At 44.6% G+C, this 17,360-nt stretch overlaps 1 protein-coding gene across 1 annotated transcript in view; it reads right to left on the reverse strand.

Moving 5' to 3' along the window:
- The window catches only part of PREX1 (phosphatidylinositol-3,4,5-trisphosphate dependent Rac exchange factor 1), a 236,004-nt gene that overhangs the window by 123,382 nt on the left and 95,262 nt on the right, over positions 1-17,360 (reverse strand). Inside the window, exons 2-3 of the mRNA XM_035122595.3 lie at positions 10,221-10,292; positions 3,283-3,405 (exon numbers count right to left, since the gene is read on the reverse strand). Of these exons, the coding sequence (XP_034978486.2) occupies positions 3,283-3,405; positions 10,221-10,292 (195 nt within the window). The remainder of the gene's footprint in view (positions 1-3,282; positions 3,406-10,220; positions 10,293-17,360) is intronic.

Consider the following 17,360-nt stretch of genomic DNA (forward strand, 5'->3'; position numbering starts at 1 on the left):
AAAACGGAATGGAGTTACGCAATAGAGTATTTTCACAAAGAGGGATTAAGCTCAAAGTGGGTGATATGCTTAGAATAGAATCAACAAGTTGTTAGATAAATATTTAAATCAGGGAAGATGGAAATGAATAAAATTAAAAATACAATTGAGGAAGAAACATAATGATATAGGAATGATGAAAGGAAACCGATCTCATTATCTGGAAGTTGCTTTTTACTGCTTTTTTTTTATGGTACCTCGAATTTGTATTTTCTTTTCTTTTTATTTTCTTGTTTTTTTTTCTCTTTGTTTTTTTTTCATTCTTTTTTATTTCTTGTGTTTTTCCTTTTTGCATTTTGTATTTTATATGTCTTGTGCTTGTGCTTATGATTTGTCTGTTACCATTTTATCTTTTTTGCTTTTCGATTTTGATTATTATATGTAAATTATTGCTATTCTATAAGTTACTATTTGTATGACCTTTTAAAAGAAGAAATAGTTATTTTTTAAAAATTTAAAAAAAAAAAAAAGGAAAGAAGCCGGAAAGTGGCAGGCTCTTGGGTCTTATCCTTTGCTACACTACACATCTGGAATTGCAGCTGCTTATTCAGTTTCGGGCAAATTTGAGCAGAAGGTTGCAGCAGTATAAAGGAAAAGGATCCTGGTGACCAGATGCAGGAAGCTGTATGGCTTTGGGGCGTGTGTGTGTGTGTGTGTGTGTGTGTGTGTGTGTGTGTGTGTGTGACACAACAGAACAGGACAGTTTTTGTTCTTAAAATACCACTTCATGAAGTATAGGGAGAGACAACAGTTCAGCGGGGCAAGAGGGCTGCTTTTGTTTGTATAGAGGCTGAAGGTTTCATTTCTGAGAATAGTAATAAAAAGGGGGGGGGTGTTACTTGACCAAAGCTATTTACAGATTGTGGAAGGACAGATCGTGAAGCTGAGGCTCCAATACTTTGGCCACCTCAAGAGAAGAGAAGACTCCTTGGAAAAGACCCCGATGTTGGGAAAGATTGAGAGCACAAGGAGAAGGGGACGACAGAGGACAAGATGGTTGGACAGTGTTCTCGAAGCTACGAACATGAGTCTGACCAAACTGCGGGAGGCAGTGGAAGACAGGAGTGCCTGGCATGCTCTGGTCCATGGGGTCACGAAGAGTCGGACACGACTAAACAACTAAACAACAACAACAACAACAACAACAACAACAACAACAACAACAACAACAACAACAACAACATTTACAGAGTTGGCAGTTTATTAAGAAGTGTATGTCAGCAGCTTTACTGATGAGTAAGACTGCAATCCCAGCCACGCTTACCTGGGCAGAAGCCCCAATGAATTCAATTGGACTTACTTGCAAGCCTACATCATTAGGATTGCAGCCTAAAATATTGCTGAGTAATATTCAACTATAGGTGGAGAGGGAGATCAGGGACATTCTCGGTAGTGGCACCTGCTCTGCGGAATGCCCTCCCATCAGTTGGAGGTAGTATAATTCTGGATACTAGTGTCTGGAAACCACAGGAGGGAAGAGTGCTCTTGTGCTTGGGTCCTGCTTCCAGGTTTCCCCCAGGAATCTGGGTGGCCACTGTGAGAACAAGATGCTGGACTAGATGGGCCAGTGACCTGATCCAGCAGGACCATTGTCATTATCAAATGCTGGTTCGATCTCACCCATCCTCAAGGGCAACACTTAGCTCTTCTTACGTTTATGAGAACAACAAGAAGAACCATGACTAGAAAGCTTTGATCTGAACCAATGGGACTCGTCTTACGTTAAGCCCAAATAACTCTTTAGACCAGGGGTGGGCAACACACAGCCTGCAGACGCTGTTAAGACTACAGCTTAATCCCTGATCATTGGCCATGTTAGGTGGGGCTGGACCTGATAAGTCCCGGTCTCAGCACAGTCAAGTCCCAGAAGAAGAAGAAGAGTTTGGATTTGATATCCCGCTTTATCACTACCCTAAAGAGTCTCAAAGCGGCTAACAATCTCCTTTCCCTTCCTCCCCCACAACAAACACTCTGTGAGGTGAGTGAGGCTGCCCAGAACCCCAGACACTTGCCCTATGGACATCTTCCAGGTATATTTATGAGGAGGGCACCGGGAAACTGGCTTTTTAAATATCATCCTTCAGCATCACTGAACTCTTTCCGTTTGAGAAGAGCTGACACTGGGGCGACAGGACCCAATGTCGATTTGTCGATTGTGATTGCAGCTCTGTGACTTTGGCAGCATTGTTAGAGGTTAAATTTAGACCATGACATCTCCTGGCAAAACTCAGCTCAATGTATTCAATAATTATATACACGCCAGAGGGTTTTCATCAAGACTTTCCCAGCTGCCCTTCATGCATAAGAGCCACAAGTATGAAAGCTATGCTTTCAAATTACCCGGTGCCTGAAGTGTTTAATTTCCTCTCTGGATGACATTGAGGTTCCTTCGCTGGATAAGGAAATTATCCGTTACATAATTGCAGGTGCTACCCCTGGAAATCTAAACCTGCACTTATCAAGTGTATCATGGTCACTAACCGTAGCTATCTAAAAACAGAACCTTTCTTATTCGGGAAATTCTCCCCCATTGACTTAGGGTCACTTCACACGTTGCCATATCTCCAAACAGGCTGGAGGAATTACAGGATCACATGTGAGCAGATGACCACATACAACAATGCTACTTACATGTGGGCAGCTCAGTGCAGTGGGAATCTATGGTGGCCACACAAGCCTGGTGCCTTAAAACAGCCTGCACAATTTACACATCTGTTGCATTATACATGGCCATCAAGGGCATGCAATATTTAATGCAATCTCAATCTTATCAACTGGGCTCAGAGAGAGCATCCTGCAGAATGTCTTGAACAATGGGAAATATGCTTGCCAATTTATGTATGTATCTGTCTGGCAAGCCTGCTTCTTCATGTATGATTTTACCAAAAGATTTCTTTGAATTTATCGCAAAGTGCTTTGGGGTTAAGAAGCATCTCTGGGATGAAAGACAGTCTGGGGGGGAAGTAGACTGAAACCCCTAGGGCCAGAGAGATCCAATTTTAAAAGAAACTAGAGCTTTCCCTCTTTGGTCATTTGCTTTGAACCCCTGTGTGTGTGGTGTGGGGGGAAGAAGAAGAAGAAGAAGAAGAAGAAGAAGAAGAAGAAGAAGAAGAAGAAGAAGAAGAAGAAGAAGAAGAAGAAGAAGAAGAAGAAGAAGAAGAAGAAGAAGAAGAAGAAGAAGAAATGAGAAAGTACCTTATCAAAATGATACATTTGCAAATAAGCATTTTAGCTCATACTCACAAATTTTAAGAAAACTTCTCCCAGTTCATGCTGAGACTGAGGTTCTGGATGCAAACAATATTCCAGAGCTTTCAGGAAGTCCTTGTGAACATCAAGTATATCTTCTATGTTGGAAAATAAAATCTGAAACATAAAGAAGTATCCATTAATAATAGCTAATGGAAGACATGATAGGGTCTTAAAATATTATTCTGATCCATCCATCCCAAACTATCCTTATTATCCTTACTATTTGATGATGATGATATACAAACTCAGCTGAGGCATCACTCTAAACTGTACCTATTTAATTATGAGTTAGCACAAATGCTGAATTGACAAATTATGGATTGTGATTGCTCAGCAAACCACAAACAGAAACCATAGTTTGCAGCGGGTCTAAAAACCATGGTTTGTGATAGCTATGGTTCATTGTTCAGTGTGGCATCTGAGCGGAGTCACAGACCTTAAAACTCTTAACTGTCTGGATTCAGGGTACTTGAAAAATCACTTGTCCCCATATGCACCTGCCCAGCAGCTGAGATCATACTCAGAAGTCCTTTGTCAGGTGCCCTTGCAAAGCACATCCTGATATTTCATCTGTTCTCTTATGCTTTATTATGGTTGTTTGCGTGTTTTGTTGTTTCTAAGTTGCTGTTTATCTTCCTTGAATGCCATTCATAGCAGAAGAGCAGCACACAAATCTTTTAAATAAATGCATAGGATGTAATTCAATGTCACACTATGACAAACATTTCATTCTGAGCAAGTATTGCAGCTTGCCAGACAGAACTATACCACTCTCCTCCTGTTGTCCACTATTCTGGAGTTTATCCAGACTTCCTGACCTGACCTCGACCCCCCACAAAAAGCCACTAAGACATGGGAGGTAACAATACATCAATTTTCAAACTTAAAAGGCAAGCAGAGCCAAGAGTTAAACTTCTTGGTAAAACAAACCATGGTTTTGAGTTTCCACATGAAAAGCTGGCAAACCATGGCTTGGAGCATTTTTTATGCTTTTGTTATTTATCCTCATAGCATTCATAAATTCATAAATGTGCCCCCTTCTTCATGCTACAGCGGCTCTGGAGGTGAAATTGTGGTTATTACTCACTGCCTCTCAATGCAGACATCCCAACAAACTAAAGTAAGCAATAAACCACGGTTTGCAAATCCATTTCACCCCATGATCTGAATCTGGGATTGCCACCTGATCGCAAACAACCATATGTCAATTCAGCTTCCTTAAGCATGGTTTAGCTGGATGTGTGATTTGAGCAACTGTCCTCTCTAATGCTACTGTTTGTAATATCTGCAATCCCCTTCTCAGCATGTACTGGACCACAGAGCAGAGGTCAGCTATGTTAATGGGTTCTGATGGGCTTTAATTATCTGTCTGGCACGCACTGCCTTCTGTCTTATCCTCAGCTGCTTGCTTCCTGCTGAAGGTGATCCTCAATCCAGCCAGCTGTCTCAAAGCCAGAGATGGCGTTGTGTTTACCAGGGTGATTTTAATGAGGAGTTAAAACCTGTTCTGATTGCCCTAGGGAAATCTAATTTGTCATCCTTTATGTCATTAGTATTGTAACTGCTGGGCAGCAGAGATCTGCACTAAGCATTTTGTTTGCTTGTTTCACTTTCAGATTATGAAATAACCAAGGCAGAAGGCAGAATAAAGTGTTTGGTTGCCTATTTCAAAAGGTTATGTTCTGTCTGGTAAGGGACCACATTTATAGACCTCTGGGAGCAGAAAAAGATCCAACACGTCAAGATGTTCCTCCATCATCAAACCCATTCAGCACTCTCAGTTCTGTCAATGTTAATCATAAGAGCATTAGGATGCAAGGAAAGTCCTACTGACCAATGATCTACCTAATCAAACATCCTGTGTCAAAGAGTGAGCAGTCATATGTAGGTCACAAGCAGGGCACAAGAGTAACAGTCCAACACTATTTCTGCTCTTAAGAGATACACTGCCTCTGAACATTGAGGTTCCATTTAGTGATAATGGGTAACACTCACTGATGGACTTATCCCCCAAGAATGTGATACCTTGTGTGGTTTAGAAATTGAATGAGGAGCAGAGAGATGCACTTTCAAATCTCTGCTCAGCTGCAAAGTTCACTGGGTGACCTGGACCCAATAGCCATCTTACAGCCTTAATTAACTACCTTAGAGGACTCTTCTGACAACAAAAGGGGGATCTATGTGCAGTGCCCTAAAAATGTAGGGTGGAATTCAATGTAGTGCTAAGTGCAGGTATGCACTCATGAAAGTCCTCACTTCCCCTCGCTTTTCTCTCCCTGGCCACCCCCCAAACTGCTTTTTGTAAAGCACTTTGAGGAGCGAGGATTCCATCAAGCACTATAGAAATTTTATGAAATAAATAAATAAACCTGTCCTACTTGTTCCTCAAATCCCCCAGGGCAGATTTAGGGGGCACAAAGGGAGGAGAGAGGTAGACAAGCCTGTTGCCCGAATGGAGCTTGTTCTGTGCATGCAACAATTTACTTGAATCTCACCCATAATAAATAAATGGAGAGGGAGAGTATAGTCTCCTTGTAAAGCTATCTAAAGTTGATGTTTCAAAAGGATAAACTAGATACAGAATGGCAGATTCAATAGTAAATATGTACATAGTCGTTAACAAAGAACTGGAACAAAGAATTCCGACTTCGACAGAGTTGAAATTGGTTATGAAAATTGGGGAAGCTAATCTCGTGAGCACAAAGCAGAGCTCACTGAAAATGACAGTAATGAAAAAAGAAATAGCAGTATTATTCATCGGCCAAAGAGCAAGGGGGTAGAGCCAAATGTAGTGTTAGATATGATGAAGAAAGGGGATTGAAAGTAAAACAGCAAGTTTCATAAATCCATTTGATGAGTCTATGATGTGGGGATACTTAAGGAGTACATTGTACTTTGATTCACTTCAAAGAAGATATTGCAGATATTGGAAGTAAGATGTAGAAAAGGGCAATTGGGAGAAAAGATGTTGCATTTGCCGAAAGAGCCAGCTCAAGATATTTTGCCGCCTGAGACAAAAGTCAAGACAACAACACCGTCCCATTCTACATACAGAAGTCAACTGGACTGGTAGTTGATTATTACTTCAACACTGGCAAAGGGACAGCATCTTCTACTTCACTTGAGGTCAACAGGCTAGGTAGGAGTACAGAGGTATCTAAGAGTCTCCCAGCAGGTGTTACCTGGGGAGGGTGCCTCACTCTGCCTAACAGCAGAGCTGCCGCCCTCCTTGCAAAACCTTTTGCAATTCAAGCACTGGCCAAAGGAGTGGGGAGAGGGCCTTGATAACCTTGTATGGAATTGCCAAGGTTAGCCTCTTGCTTCAATGACCTAGTAGTGATAAAGACCCTTATTTTCATAAGAGCTTCTTAAATCCTCCCTGTGCTTTGGCAAAGGGATAAACCAAGAGCATCACTCTGCACCCACAAAGAGGCTTCAGGCAAAAAATGCATTCAATCAGTAGCGAACAGAAAATGAACTGATGTACCGTGTTTCTCCTAAAATAAGACACGTCTTATATTAATTTTTCCTCCAAAAAAACACACCACGGCTTATTTTCAGGGGATGTCTTATTTTTTAATTAAGTAGGGTACAGCAATCCACATTTATTCCATTATAATTAAGTTGCCCTTGCCGTTTGCTGGCTCTTGCTGGGCTGGGGCTCACCGCAGCGTGCGCTGCTGGCTTAGCCGGCTCCCGTTCAGTCGGAGCGCGGCGCGGCGCTGGGCTGGGGATCGGCGCGGGGATCTGGGGCTCCCGCTGGGCGGAGGATCGGCGCGGCGCGCGCTGCTGCATTCGCCGGCTCTCGCTGGGTTGGGGCTCGGCAAAGCGCACGCTGCTTGCCCTTGCCGTTTGTTGGCTCTTACTGGGCTGGGGCTGCTGGCTTAGCCGGCTCCCGTTCAGTCGGAGCGCGGCGCGGCGCTGGGCTGGGGATCGGCACGGGGATCTGGGGCTCCCGCTGGGCGGAGGATCGGCGCGGCGCGCGCTGCTGCGTTCACCGGCTCTCGCTGGGTCGGGGCTCGGCAAAGCGCACGCTGCTTGCCCTTGCCATTTGCTGGCTCTTGCTGGGCTGGGGCTGCTGGCTTAGCCGGCTCCCGTTCAGTCGGAGCTCGGCGCGGCGCTGGGCTGTGGTTCCTGCTGGGCTGGGGATCGGCGCGGGGATCTGGGGCTCCCGCTGGGCTGGGGATTGGCGCGGCGCGCGCTGCTGCGTTCGCCAGCTCCCGCTGGGTCGGGGCTCGGCACTGCTTGCCCTTGCCGTTTGCTGGCTCGGCGCGGGGATCTGGGGCTCCCGCTGGGTCAGGGCTCTGCGTGGTGCGAGCTGCAGGTCGCGCAGGGTCCTGCTACTGTAGTCCGAGGCTCTGCGCAGCACGTGCTGCAGCTTCTCCCGGCTCCTAGTCCTTCTGCACTCCACGTGGGCATCCGCTTCCGGCAAGGACAGGAATCTTCCTTTTCCTGTTCCTTACGGAAGCGCCATTCAGCACGGTACGGTAGGTACCGGTACCCCTAAGACGTCTTATTTTCGGGGGATGTCTTATATTTTTTTGCCTGTAAAAGATCGTGCCATGGCTTATTTTAGAGGCACGTCTTATTTTAGGAGAAACACGGTAATATGTGATTGTGGTGACAGATATATTTAGCACCTTTGGAGGTGATAAATCATTTGGAATAAAAGCAATGGAAATAATATCCATCAGTATTTTATCATCTGCTGCAACTGCAGACCAGGAAAAAAAGCTTCATCTGCTGAACCTTTGCTTGTTCTCCAGGCAGCTGAATGAGGCCTGCAAGAAAAATGTTGCCCACCCGACCCAGATCTGACCCTAGAGCCATCAATGGCATGCACAGCTCCTCTCTCCAGGAGAGGAAGCAAGCATGAACTTCACTGGCTGCTGAGCAAAACAGCAATATAAGCAAATAGCAGCATCTAGGGTTGAAATCTCAAGAGAGTCTGTGTGTGCCTTTCAATTATGCACACTGAATTTTGCTGCAGTTCTCCCCTCCGTTTCCCCCTGGATCCTTTCTTCCCCTCCCTAGTGAGTAGGACTCCAGAGGAGGGCACAGAGAAAGAGGATAGAGGAAAGTTTTCCTCCCTCTCTTGTAACACTAGAACTCATGAACCTGAATGCTAAAGGATTCAAGATAAACAAAACAAAGTGTCATGGAACTTACTCCAACAGGCCTCCAACTTGGATGGCTTTAAAAGAGGACAAATACAGTACATGGAGAATAATGCTAGCAATGGCTACCAACTAGCCATGATGGCTGTGTTCCACCACCACAATCAGAGGCCTTCTGCTTCTGAATGCAAGTTGCTGGAAAGAGCAGGAGGGGAGAGTGCTGGTACACTTGTGTCTGACTTGCAGGCTTCCCACAAGCACCTGGTTGGCCACTGTGAGAGCAGGGTGCTGAACTAAATGGGCTCTTGGCCTGCACCTGCAGGACTGTGCTTATGTATGCTTCAAAGCAGGCATCCCCAAACTTCGGCCCTCCAGATGTTTTGGACTACAATTCCCATCTTCCCCGACCACTGGTCCTGTTAGCTAGGGATCATGGGAGTTGTAGGCCAAAACATCTGGAGGGCCGCAGTTTGGGGGTGCCTGCTTCAAAGCATATGGTTAGAAGGGGTATACGACAGGACTGAGGATCAAAAGAAGGAAACAAACCACTAGATATGCAGCCAGGATTCACATCTCCCAGCTTGGAAATGCAGGCTTCTAAATTTTTGGTCAAAGAAGAGAGTGAGTGTTATGACCTCTCAAATTCTTCTCTAGCTCAGGTTTTTAATCCAAGCAGAGATGAATTCAACCCTTCTCCACAAGCCCCTGCACATTAGCATTCCTCCAAACTCCATTCTACCTGCTCATTTACTGTATTTCCCAGGCATGTGGAGCTGCACACCAAGAAACGGAGGGCTGAGAGACCTCCCTTCCAAGTTGCCTTATTGCAACTTCTTAATGCCAGACTAGAGAATAATTGGGTGCACTCTTCCCACCTTGGATCAAATCTATACTTCCAGGTGCCATAAGAAAGCTACAGAGATAGCGCAGGATACTGCGCCCCCCGGAAATGATCTCTTTCAGCTTCTGCCTTCTGGAAGAAGGTACAGGGTTATGAAGACTAGGACTAGCCTCCTGAGAAACAGTTTCTATCCAAATGCAATTTTGGTTTTAAATGAAGTGTAAGGTAGTCTTTATGGGAGTATATTGTATTTAATTATGGGGTACCAGAGTCTGTGGGGGCCAACCAGGATGGGATAGCAGGCTTGTTGGTTTTGAATGTCTGATGTAGAGTTTTTTCAATTTTGTTGTTCTGTATGGGGCAATGACAATAAAGATTATCTATCATCTATCTAACTAGGTGGTGTGGATGAGGGTTTGAGTCTCATAGTGGTAGGATAACTGGACCCTGTTGCATCCTTGACGTGGAACACAATAGCATCAACATCAATTTGAATTGGCTGAGATCAAGCCAATAATTTTCTCAATTTATCCAGAAATGGCTCATTCATCAGTAGAAACCCCAACACTTTGCCTACCAATTAAATATTGGCAACTATAGGTGCACCCAGCTAGACCTTCCCATTGGTCCCTGGGAGCAAAGGTTTGCCTAGGGTTGCTACACATTATTATTATTATTATTATTATTATTATTATTATTATTATTATTATCCCACCAACTTTCAACAACTACGTAACAGGCAGCAACTAAGGTAAAGATTTCCCCACTGCTGCATCTCCATGCTAGGGGGGAAAATTACCTGTTTCTTTCTACCTGCATCTTTCAAAGGTGAAAAATGCCTGTGCATTTAACATAACATGGAAGTCCTTCATCAGCCGTGGCTAACAACTCATGGACCAGATGTATGCAAACCCAACCTGTTGCCATACTCTAAATAATTCACAAAGAGATTGCTACTCTGAGAGACTTACCTTGATGTTGTCCTCTGTTATGTATTTTTCAGCTTTGTCCACAGCGCTCTGTCTAATTCGGTGGAGAAACGCCTATGGGGAACAAAAAGGGGGAAAGTGGGTTAGTGTCAAACAGATAACTGGCGAATGGGATACTGCCCCACCAATCTCAGTCTGCCCTCAGCCAGCCCCCACCAACCTGCCTGTCTTCCTGCTTATACCCAGTGCTATTTTTCTAGAAAAAGAGGTGCCAGAATTCACCACGAACTCACCCTTGTTCTCTTAGAATGTCAATGGTGCCCACCTGAAAGGTGCCAGAACTGAGTTCCAGCGAGTTCTGACTAAAAATAGCCCTGCTTACACCCAGTCCAGGGAGTAGAACTGGCGGTCAGTTCCTCTCCCTTAGTCTCAGCGTTGCCCTTGTAGAAGTTGGCAGGAAGGATAATGGGGACAAAACTCCAAATTGGTTGGCTTTACCTGCCATTGCCTTTGAATCCACTTACTGTTTGAGCTCCCCGATTCCTGCCATATTGGGAATGTCATAATGAGCACCAGCAACCATGAACAGATATGGCGTCTATCTTTTGGGTTTTTTGTTAGCATCCAATCATCAAGATACAAATATGAGGCTTCTTGGCACAAAGGACAGATCACTTTGCATGCTCAACACTATCAAAATATGCATAGCTTCACTAATGGGACGCTTTTCTTTAAAGTTGTTTGGGTTCCAACTGGCAAGAAACAGCGCCCGTGTCCCTTTTTACTTAGATACTGTCAGGGCGCTGTGTTGCTTTCTCATGAGTAATGCGCTCCAAACTCCGTAATTGGTTTTTACAGAGTTTTATTATATACATATGTATAAGACAGAGCAATAAAGAACATGACCGTCTAGTCCGAGTCAGAATCCGGAAGTGCCGCTTGGCAGGAACGTTTCCAACAAATGAACTTTGGCGCTCTTGGCCTGCGCTTCTGTTCCCGCCGTTTGTCCCTCCTACGAACCTGGGGTGAAGGGGTGGGCATATTCCCCTCTCCCCTGGAACTGCTTAACTTCCCTGGCCTCCAACCATACTCTGGTCCGACACTTCGGACCTTCCCCAGTGCTCCTGTGAGCTGTCAGCATCCCACGCTCCCCTCTCCACTGCAAGAGCCTCAACACCACCTTCAGACTGACACTCAGAACTGACATCATCTCATCCTGGCGCTCAGGCACCGTTCCACTGGGGCTCCGCGCTGATTCCTGGTGTACCCCTGACAGATACCTAGTACCACCGGCACACCAAAGGACACCAATGTTTTTATTCTTTCCAAGGTTTCCCATTTCTTCGTCTAGAAACGGAACTGCTCTGACTTGATTAGGCAAGCAAGAGGCCTGGCTCTCATCATGTAAAGAGATGTGTGTCAAGGAAGAAGGGCGAAAGGGCTCAACAAAGCAAGAGTGGGAAAGAGGAGGAGGCACATCCCTGAAATAGAGGCATACTGAAGCTCAGAATCAGTTGCACGGTTTTACCCTGATGTTGGAGAGGTGGCACCCATGACCCATGAACAGCCACTTGATTGTAGTCTCTCCTCCGCGAACACTTCACTTTCAATGGTGCCTTTGTTTAACACGAGTTCATCCACACACACTGAACATATGACTGCAATAAGTGCTGGGTTAGACCAAGGTCCAATCCAGTCCTGCATCCTGTTTTTCAAAAGCAGCAGCCAGCCAGATGCTCCTGTGAATCTCACAAGCGGAGGAGCGTGAAGGAAATGGGCTTCCCTTGTCATTCATCCACAATATGGGGGGGGACTCTCCTTTGCTTGTTCCGTAGTTCCTCCGAGGCCTGGGTGAAGTTCTTTTTGTGGGCGTCAATTATAGAAAATTGCTAGCGATGACAACAACAAAAACCTGCCTCTCCTAAATTCTTCCTTTCACACCTGGACTGTTCTAATTGATCCCAGCAGATTTTCTCCCTGGTGGCTGTCTGAGTCAGGCTCTTAACTTCTTTCCCCATAGAGGAGTGAGGATGGAATTGTTTGGAGCAGGAAAAGAACCGTTTTTCTTGACCTTCCTCCTGAAAGTATATACACAGGAATACCAGGTGCTGTGTTATGCAGAGTCAGACCGTTGGTCCATCTGACTCAGTACAATGACTGGAAGCAGCTCTCCAGAGTTTTAGGGTGGGCTCTCCCCCAGCCATACCTGGAGATGCCCAGGATAAAACTTTGGTCCTTCTACCACTGAGCCACACCCCTTCTAAAAGGAAAGAAGGGTTGTTGTTGTTGTTTTTAACCTATTTTTTCCACAAAAGATGCTTGTTACTAGTTTTTAAGGGACTGTGCCAATTCCCTCTCTCCCCCTACCCTTAATTTTCCTTTCATCACCAATTTACACACTTTTTCATACTCAGGGAAACCCCCCCCCACCTTTGAATACTCAGAAACTACATTACTAAATTAATAATACTGCCAGCTGCCAGAACATTAAGAGACAGACTATTTCAGTGAGAATTAGTTTTAGATATTTTTATGTAAATCTAGTGTTGGCTATTGGTTTCTTCTACTGTCGTTTTCTGTTACACAGTAAAAGGTGGGTCATGCTTAGGTCTCCCTTCAGATTTCTAGGCTCTGGATAGTTAATAATGAACAAACAAACAATAGCCAAAAGCATTGGACCAGCTGTGACATTCGAGAAGCTGGTTTGCAATGTCAAGATTAAACCCTAAATAGCATGTAGCGATTATGGGACTAAGAAGATGAAATGTTACATCCCTCCTCTTCTCTCTGTAGGGAAGGGAGATAAGAGATAGCAAGTGAAAACGAAATCAGATAAACCCATCAACGAGAAAATCCGCTAGGATCAATTAAAATAATCCAGGCATAACAGGAGGAGTGTCACTTTTTCTGTCTGTCATCATTAACTGCTTTGTATAATTGACACCTACACAAAGAACTTGTACCACGCCCTAAAGGAATTGTGTATGGGCAAAAGAGATTATTTACTCCCATGTGGGAAAGGTTTTGGGTGCAGTTGTTTTTTTGGTGCAACCAACAATTGCAAAGGCAATTTTATTTGCAGCAAGTACTGTAAATCAAATTTAATTGTGTTTTGGTGTGGAAACTTGTTTATGGATTGCAAAGAGCTCACACTACCTGTGCTGTGGCTGTATTCCCTCTTGCATCCTGTTGTCCTTTCTATATATACAGGTGAAACTCGGAAAATTAGAATATTGTCGAAAAGTGCCTTTATTTCAGTAATGCAACTTATTATTTTCTTATTTTTATTTTTATTTTTACAAATGCTTTCTTTTGGAAATTCCACAGTAATAAAACAAATAGTTACAGTAATACAAAAATAAACATCGCTATTACATTCCATCAATTATATTCCATTTATAATTGACCCGCCTAACGACAAATAATTACAATTACAACAAATAAAGGCTTGAAATATCTTGCTTTGCATGTCATGCATCTATCTCATATATTGGTTTCAACTTTTAAGTTGCATTGCTGAAATAAATGCACTTTTCGACGATTTTAATTTTCTGATTTTCACCTGTACCCTTGACATTTTGCTACCTTTACATTCGACATGATGAAGAGTAGCATAAAACTCAAAAGCTTTACACACACTTTACATATGAATTGTTTTAAAATACAGGGGGGCGGGGGGGGATTCAGGTGGCTGGTGCCAAGTTATGTAAGCATTTCTCCTCTGCAGCTGTCCCCTATACAGAAGCACAAACCATTGTTTCTTACCCCTGTTCCTAGACAAACTCATCTTTACTCTGGCAACACAACCAGCACTCATTGGCAGGGGACAGCTCCATGCAATGGCATTTCATGAGTTTCTAATGAAAGCCACCTTGGGGGTCCTTCTGAATTCCAAGGTGGGAGAGATGTCAAATAAATAACTATAAATTCAGGTCCTGCAAATCATTGTGATATGGATATTTGTCTGTTCCACTGCCCTCTTCCTGCACCACCGCATCCACTGTGGAGAATGCATTACAGTACAGTGGTACCTTGGTTTACAACCACAATCCGTTCCGGAGGTCCGTTTGTAAACCAAAATAGGTTGCAACCCAAGACATGCTTTCGCCAATGGGGCCTCCAAAAAAAAAATTGTTCATAATCCAAAAAAAAATGGGTTGTAATCCCAAAAATTTTTTGCAAACCGGGACACACACTTCCAGGTTTGACGTGTTTGTAATCCAAAACGTATGCAAAGCAGACTGTTTGCAAACAAAGGTACCACTGTACTATGGCTGATGCATCTCAATTCTCTGTCTTGGGTGAGACATGTCTTGAAGCCTGGAGTCAAGTCTTACTTAATAAAAGTGGTGGTGTGAGTGGCTAATTCTAAACTTAAGACAGTAGGTCTTCCTCTTACGTTAACTATGAAAATATACCGTACATAAGACTCACTCGATCTGGAGATATCCCATCAGCCTCAGCCAGCATACAGAAGGGCATGACCACATTGGCTACACCTCCACTTTTGTGTGTATGCCCCAGTTGCAAGGCAAACAAGGAGGTCTGTTTTTCTTAAAACCTCACTAACTCCTGAAATAATATAATATTTACTCGTGCATTACAACTTGCTCCGAAGTACAGCCAGTCTCCCAACTGACACAGACAGAGCTAATTCTCTCCCATGTTTATACAAGGTGTACCGTAAATGCCTGAGAAGTCTCAGACGAGTCTTCAGAAAATCCGGGGACTAAGGGCAGCCTGCATAATACCTGGCTGTCAAGGACACAATGTTTTGTAAAACATAATACCGGTACTCAATTTTTCTGCAATTAAAAATATATATGAATGAAGTGGGATCTATCTTCAGGAGTACCATTCTTGCACTTCAAACTACACCACCAGTGAAACACAGAGAATAAAGGCAGGATCTTGCCAAAATAAATAAAATAAAACAGTGCTCCTCAAAAGAAAAAGCAAATATCACACACCAGAGTGAAAATGAGAGAAATGAGAGAAAGTCCTGGAATCAGTAATGTGCTTTTAAAATATGTAGTCAAGTATGTAACAGTGCACAAGAAAAATACTACTGCAAATCTTGAGTAATGGCCTTTTGGGGCAGGGGAGAGAGAAAATAAGAAATAACTGATTGAGAAATGAAAGCAAACACTGAAAGAGCTTTTCCAATGTTTGGCAAAGCGTCATCAATTTAAGTACCATAGTAAAAAAAACACACACCAAGAATACTTAGTAGGAATCTAATGTTTTCCCTAACTATTTAAGGCTTTTCACAAGCATCACAGCAGTCATTATGATTTCGAAGTTGTTCAAAAGCTTTTTAGCTGTGCTAAGATGAAGGCATTTACCTGCCCTTGATTTACAAAGCAACCCTATCAATGGTGGTGGTGAAGAAGAGGAGGAGGAGGAGGAGGAGGAGGAGGAGGAGGAGGAGGAGGAGGAGGAGGAGGAGGAGGAGGAGGAGGAGTTTGGATTTGATGTCCTGCTTTATCACTACCCGAGTCTCAAAGCAGCTAACATTCTCCTTTCCCTTCCTCCTCCACAACAAACACTCTGTGAGGTGAGTGGGGCTGAGAGACTTCAGAGAAGTGTGACTAGCCCAAGGTCACCCATCAGCTGCATGTGGAGGAGCGGAGACACGAACCCGGTTCCCCAGATTATGAGTCTACCACTCTTAACCACTACACCACACTGAAGAGGGGGGATTCGGTGGCAGAGCTATCTCCACTGCCTAAGCACAGCTGGCTTGCTGCACTCAGGGCAGGAGGGGAGCAGCTTTCCCTTTTCCATTTCCATCCTTCCTCCTTTTTTCCTTCCCACTTTCCCTTCCGTTGCAGACAATGGGAAGGCACTAACTACACCAACTCTATTGGCAGAGTCCATTCTAGAGCCCATTTCGGGCATGTCATGGGCTTAGGATCTTGTGTATATGAGGCCACCCCCAACATCCCTCTGAAACATATTGTATTTCCACACTGACTACATTGCTTTCCACCCAGGCACGTACAGAGCCTCTCTGCTGCCCGGGGCGGCAACCCACTCCGTCGTGACGCATACGTCGTGACGTAACATCGCTACGTCACGACGCATGCGCATGATGGAGCGGGTTGCTCACGCATGCGCACTATGGAGCGTATTGCCGGGGGTGGTGCTCCAGCGCCCGGATCCGAGGATCCCGGTGCTGGAGTGGCGGCGTCAGCAACCCGCTCTGTAGCTCGCTTTGCTGCTTCTTCCTGCTCAGGCGGAGCGGTGAGGGGTGTCAGCGGAGATGCCCCTCGCCGCTCCGCCTGAGTAGGGAGAAGCACAAAGCATGCAGCAACCCGATCCATAGCGCGCTTTGTGCTTCTTCCTGCTCAGGCGGAGCGGCGAGGGGCGTCAGCAATTCCCCACCAGGAAGAGGCGAGGGGCGAGGCCAGCAACACCGGTGCCTCCGTGATGGCGGTTGCGCTGCAGCCGCAGTAGCGGCGGCCACCGGTGGAGGTGGCGATGGCCTGCTGCGCTGCCCCCCACAGAGTGGAGCCCGGGGCGCCCCGCCCCCACCGCCCCCATATTGTGACACCCCTGTTTCCACCAGACATTCCAGAGTCTCCAGCAGCTTAAGTAGCATCCTACTGGTAATTTGGGGAAGATTTGTGTTCTTTGATCATTTTATGGCTTCCATGTTTGATTTTTATGTTGCATTTTACTGTAATTCTTGTACACTGCGCAGGGAACTTTGGTTGAAGGGCAGTCTAAAAATAATAGAATCACAGAACTATAGAGTTGGAAGGGACCCATGAGTCACCTAGTCCAACCCCCTACAATGCCAGAATCTCAACTAAAGCATCCATGACAGATGGCTATCCAACCTTTACTTAAAACCTCCAGTGAAGGAGAATCCACCCCCTCTTGTGGAAGTCTGTTCCACTGTTAAACAGCTCTTACTGTCCAAAAGTTCTTCCTGATTTGATAATGATAGTTTTAATATAGGATATATTTTATAATATGAGAATATAATAACAAAAACAAAAATAATAATATTAATACTTATAATAATAAACATGTTGATAATAATAGTATTAATACTAATACTAATTCTAATACTGATCTAAACCAGTATTGGGCTTGCCAATCAGAAGGCTAGCGGTTCAAATCCCCTCGACGGGGTGAGCTCTTGTTGCTCTGCTCCAGCTCCTGCCAACCTAG

Source organism: Zootoca vivipara, chromosome 7 (genome assembly GCF_965207765.1).
Source record: "Zootoca vivipara chromosome 7, rZooViv2.hap1.1, whole genome shotgun sequence".
Lineage (NCBI taxonomy): Eukaryota > Metazoa > Chordata > Lepidosauria > Squamata > Lacertidae > Zootoca > Zootoca vivipara.